This window comes from Myotis brandtii, unplaced genomic scaffold (assembly GCF_000412655.1).
Source record: "Myotis brandtii unplaced genomic scaffold, ASM41265v1 scaffold1031, whole genome shotgun sequence".
NCBI classification, from domain to species: domain Eukaryota; kingdom Metazoa; phylum Chordata; class Mammalia; order Chiroptera; family Vespertilionidae; genus Myotis; species Myotis brandtii.
This window is the reverse complement of record NW_005353465.1, coordinates 648,392-653,549: the sequence shown is the minus strand read 5'-3', so window position 1 is coordinate 653,549 and position 5,158 is coordinate 648,392. Positions and strand designations below refer to the sequence as shown.

Sequence of the window (5,158 nt, the reverse complement as noted above, 5' to 3'; positions counted from 1 at the left end):
TCCTGACTGCTCTGAACTCCAGTTCTGGGCGAGTCTCTGGGGACCCAGACTCATACAGGCAGAAACTGGACTGTCTGCCAGCAGGCAGAACTCCAGGGTGGCTTTCTCTCAGAGGTACTTGCAGAGATTACCGCGGGACACTGAGACCCCGGGCTTCTTAAGGCAAGGCTGAGGATCAGCCATAGCTGTTTGCTCCACCCTGTTGATTCCCTGAGACCCCCACCCCACCCAAGCTGTGCACAGAGGCTCTTGCATATGAATGACCTATCCCTTTGCAATCTAAAATTACCTAACAAACTGCAGCTGGGTCAGAGAGACCCACAACATCCAAAAGAAGGCCCAAGGCCCCACAGCAGCTTGCATTGCTTCATAGCTGGGCCTCATCTGGGCACCTCCAAACCCCAAACAAAGAAGAGGAATCTGCAGATCTCTCCATAGCTCCTGCTGGGTAGCCTCAGGCAGAGGCTAAATTACCACCTCCTTAGAGATCCAAGAGCCAGTGTACCCAGTGGTCAGAGTGGGACCATCAAGATTATAACTCCTCAGATCCATAAGGGACACACGCAGGGGGCAGATTCAGTGAGCACCAAAGCCCCACTGAAGCAAGTCTTGCCCCAGAAGAGTGTCTCCAGCACAGAAGTTCTCCCACTGTAGACACAGCTGATTCTCACAGCCAATTGGCCTGGAGGTCAATTCCTCCCAGTGATACCTACAACAATAAGACTTAACTACAACAAGACTGTACAAAGCCCACAAAGGGGTGCACCAAGAGTATCCACCTCAGGTAATTGGGGAGGCTGAGCCACTGGGCCTTATAGGACACCTAGCACAGAAAGCCACTCTATCAACACAGGGAAGCAGCCAAAATGCGGAAACAAAGAAACAGGTCACAGATGACAGAAGTGGAAGAAAGCAAACTACTGGATATAGAGTTAAAAGAGAGCCTAAGTAGCCATTACAGAAGAACTGCTCTGAACATCTTATTTTTCTTTATCTTACAAGCTGAACCAAGTCACTATAATTCCAAGAAGGCCAAGACTATCCTATTTGTAAAGATTGATGAAATTGGACTTTGAGAATGACCAGATTTCTAACCAACAAATTAAATACAATTTCAGGTGAATCTCAAGCCAACCCATGAAGTACAAATCTAACCCTACCTCATCTAATACCAATAAACTTCTTTAATACAACTTACCTCATCTTTCTCCCTTTTTCCCATAAAAACTTGAGCCCCTATAAAGGGAGAACACTATTTGAGTTTCTGCCTGAATTTATTCTCCCGAATTGCAATTCCTTTGGATCTTAAAAAAAAAATGCTTATTGCTTCTCATTTTTGCTTTCTATTTTTTCAGTTAATACCCGGAAAGTACAAGGACCCAGAAACCAGCTCTGGTGATGTACAGATACAAATGCAGCAGAACACCAAGTAAGCATTCTTAGAATCTCCACTAAAATGTTAGCACTGGCAGGAAGAAAACTGATGAGTTTTAAGCTTAGGAAGAAGAGTGAGATAAACTTAAGAAAAATTATATCTAAAGGAAACAAATCTAAAAAATTAAAGTTTTCTTTCTCTCCCTCCACCCTCCACCCTCCTGCATCCTCACCGCTGGTAAGGAGTGAGACTCCCATTACCCCAGAAATGTAGGAATGTCTGTCGGCTCTCACCTACAGACCCTCCTACTTATACAGAAGTTCCCAGGGCTAAGAATTCAGTTTACAGAAGAAAAATAGCCACTTCCATCATTTTTAAATGTAGTATATAAAGACAATAACAGAAGTAGTTAAACTGGTTGGAAGTAGGGCCTTCCTCTCCCTATGACCTTGTCTAGAGTCAGATACAGCTGTAAAACAAAGGGACAAATAAAATGACTAAGTGATGACAGAAGCTGAGTCTGTCCAAGAAATGTAAGGAAGCTTTGCCAAGAACTAAACAGACTCACAGGCCAAGTACCCTGGGAATCTGTGAGAGCCGCCAGCTCAGGAAGAGCCACAAGTCCACAGCATGTAGTGAAGCAGGAAGACTCGGAATTTTTTTCTTGAGTTGACTCTGGTGGCAGAAAGGATGACTGGGAAACAAGGAAACCTAGGGTCTACTCCCAGCTGTGCCACAAACTAGCGGCAGCCCTGAGCAAGCCACTTAACCTTTCTGAGATTCAGGTTGCTCCTCTATAGAAAGCAGGGGTTACATTAGGACAGAGGTGCCATGTACATCCTTACTCCTCTCATGCCTTCTGTAGAGGCTACTGTGAAACTACATCGTTGTTTAGAAGTTCTTCTACAGCAGTTGAATGAAAGTTTATACACAGTGGAAATCTACTTTTTTTCCTTCTAAAATCCCTTCTAGCTCCTAAATGGACAGTTCCAATTTTCCAAGTAAGAGATGGTCATTTTTCTGATTTAGTAATAGCTCACTCAAACAGAAAGAAAAAAGAAAGAGTAGAGAAAAGAAAATTTAGTATCATAATTTCATACCCTCCTCCCCCTCCCACTCTGAAGCTGGGCAGGGTCTTCCTGATGTCACACTGTCCTTCCTTCTGTGTCAGAGATTTTAGTAGGTTCACCCAGCATGAGTGTCCTCTGCAGCACCCTTTTATCTAACCAGCCCACACTTGTTAGTACATGCAGACCCCGGGAAAGGTCCCAGGACTAAAAACCTACTTCACTAAGGGGAGGGCAAGGAAAGACCAATGAAAGAGGCTGGTCACTCCAGTCTGGTAATTAATAGAATTCACTAAGGGAAACTTACATACAAGGTCCGTCTTGGGTGGCTGTGAGATAGAATGGATCCCTGGGACACCTGGCAGGTGCCAATGAATTTACTTAGGCTAAAAGGGGTGGGGAGTAATCTGGGATAATAATACGTGAATGCTACGAGGTACAAAAATCACTTTACATGCTTGACAAGATCAGGACAATAGCCTATTTCGGGAAGGGACAAGTCACTGGAGGCAGGGGAGGAGTCAGAATGAACATCAATTGTGATCTGACAGTCTCTAAGGGGGATTTATGGGAAGCAATCTCTGTTCTGGCCCAGGTCCAGATTATGGGACAGGAATCATACCATGGAATAGTCTTTCTTCCACATTTAAAATTTTATGTTTGGCATCAAGGAATCTACTTGAAAAGGGATTATCTCCAAAAAGAATTCTCTAAAAGCCAAGAGTCAGAGAGGAGGCATTTAATGATTCTACTTGCTGCTCACTAAAGTTAACCAGAAATGCAGTTCTCACCTTCTGGCAGGAAAGCAATCACATTAACAGTAACCTGAATGGAGACAGCTTCAGGAAGCCAGGTAGTTGCAACTGAGTTTTATTGAAAGAAGCAGTAAAGTGGTTCACATGGTTCCCACCTCACAACCCACCCCTCACCCTCAAACCACGCAGGACCAAGTCTCAGGCCAGGGAAACACTTTAGTGTTGGATAGGAGCCCTAACTTGAGTCATTTCCCTCAGTGCTAGCAAGGAGGAGGGAGAGACAGGCGACACAATGAGGTGGGGCATCTCACTGCTCTGGTCTCAGGTGGAGACCTCTACTGAAGCATGAAAGTGGACGGGCACATACGGGTTTCCCTCACAGACCACGATGATGTGCCTCTTTTTGTGGCTGGTCTGGTAGTCACAGTCGGGGTACTCGGAGCTGCTCTTCACACGACAGTCCGTGATCTTCATGCTGGAGCTGCTCTTGTGGCAGTTGGGCTTCCCATTCTTGCAGAGAATGTTTCCCTGGAGGCAAATGGCCTGGACATCTACCAGAGGCTCGTGCACGAAGGTGTTCACTGGCTTGCACCATCCCTCTGTCATATGCCGGCGCCTCATCATTTGGTTGCAGTAGTTGGAGTTGTTGCTGGGGCCGTCTGGGTCCATGTGTTGCCGCTGGAACTTCATGGCCCGTGATTCCCTGCCCAGGGAAGGCTGGACCCACCCCAGCACTAACAGCACCAGGACTAGCAGTGGGAACAGGATGAGGGACTTCTCCTGAGCCATGGTGGCCTCAGTCCCCTGGAGGAGCCTAGCCGGTGAAGGGAAAGAGGAGGAAAACCATCACGTTAGAAGAGAACCCCAGGTGCCACCTGTGATCTCCCTGGCTCACAGTCTCCCTTCAGGTCAGCCAGAAAGACACCCTTCTTCCTGCAAGATTTTCCAAGTGATACAACACATGTACTCACCTCCAAAGAATTTGACCCCTACCAGTGACAGGGAGGTGGGTCTTCCCTTCGGGGTGTGACCTCCAAAGTGACCCAAAATCTCAGGGGTCCTGTTTTTGAATACTGGAGGGTTTTTATCTGAAATACAGTTGTACTCAGTGTTCTAGTGGGTCAATAGAAGATATTTTTGTCTAAATCATGAGCCAAATTGTATCGCAGTTACTGCCATGACATACAGGGTCATGGCGGAAAGAGCTCGTTGTTCTGCAACACTAGGGAAACTCAACCCAGTGCCTGGCACTGGCATCATAAAGGGATGCCATTGTATTCCAAAGAGAGATGCTTGCCCACGTGGGGCTGCTCCTTCTCCAGACCTATGTGTTCTCTGCATCCAGAATGCTTGCTCCCATCCCAGCCCTGTCCCCAGCTACATTTGCTTAGCCCAAACTTAGTGTTTAGCCTTGCCCACACTCCCTCCCTCCTCTCCAAACCTTAAGCAGAAGCTCCTCCTAAGACCACCTCTTGGGCCCCCTACCTGGGACTCTAGCTTGGATTTCAGGCAAGAGCAAGTAGAAGACTAGTTTCTGCAGTCACTGGATCCCTGGGGAGTGGAGCTTATGTAGATTACAAAGGGGCTTGGCTTCCAAGGTGAAAAGGGTGGGAGGAGCATTTGAGTTTCAGTCCAGAGGAAAATAAAGGCACCCTGAGGATGGTGGGAATGGCCCAAGCTCTCTTCTTTTCAAAATTGCTGGGGGGAATGAGTTTGCCTATAGGAGCCTTTCTTGCCATGCAAATCTCATCTCTCTGCTGGTTCACAGGGGTAGCAGGAAAAGCCACTAAGGCCCTGATGCTCAAACCCCAACCAAGTCTTTATATTTCTCTGGGGACCATTTCACCAAATAGTCCTTGGAGATTAGCAAATGGCACATAATATGTAATCAAGGGAGAGGGAGGAAAAAGGAGGTCCTCTCTCTTCCCAGGATTCTGGCTTTGACCAGAAATCTCTTAACA

At 46.7% G+C, this 5,158-nt stretch overlaps 1 protein-coding gene across 1 annotated transcript; it reads right to left on the bottom strand.

Annotated features, from left to right (window-relative positions):
• Nucleotides 1-3,296: 3,296 nt before the first annotated feature.
• RNASE1 (ribonuclease, RNase A family, 1 (pancreatic)) lies at nt 3,297-4,851 on the bottom strand. Its single transcript, XM_005856569.2, has 2 exons — nt 4,683-4,851; nt 3,297-4,015 (listed from the first exon to the last, which is right to left on the bottom strand). The coding sequence occupies exon 2, from the start codon at nt 3,984-3,986 to the stop codon at nt 3,519-3,521; it is 468 nt and encodes a 155-aa protein (XP_005856631.1). The 5' UTR covers nt 3,987-4,015; nt 4,683-4,851; the 3' UTR covers nt 3,297-3,518.
• Between the last annotated feature and the right edge of the window lie 307 nt (nt 4,852-5,158).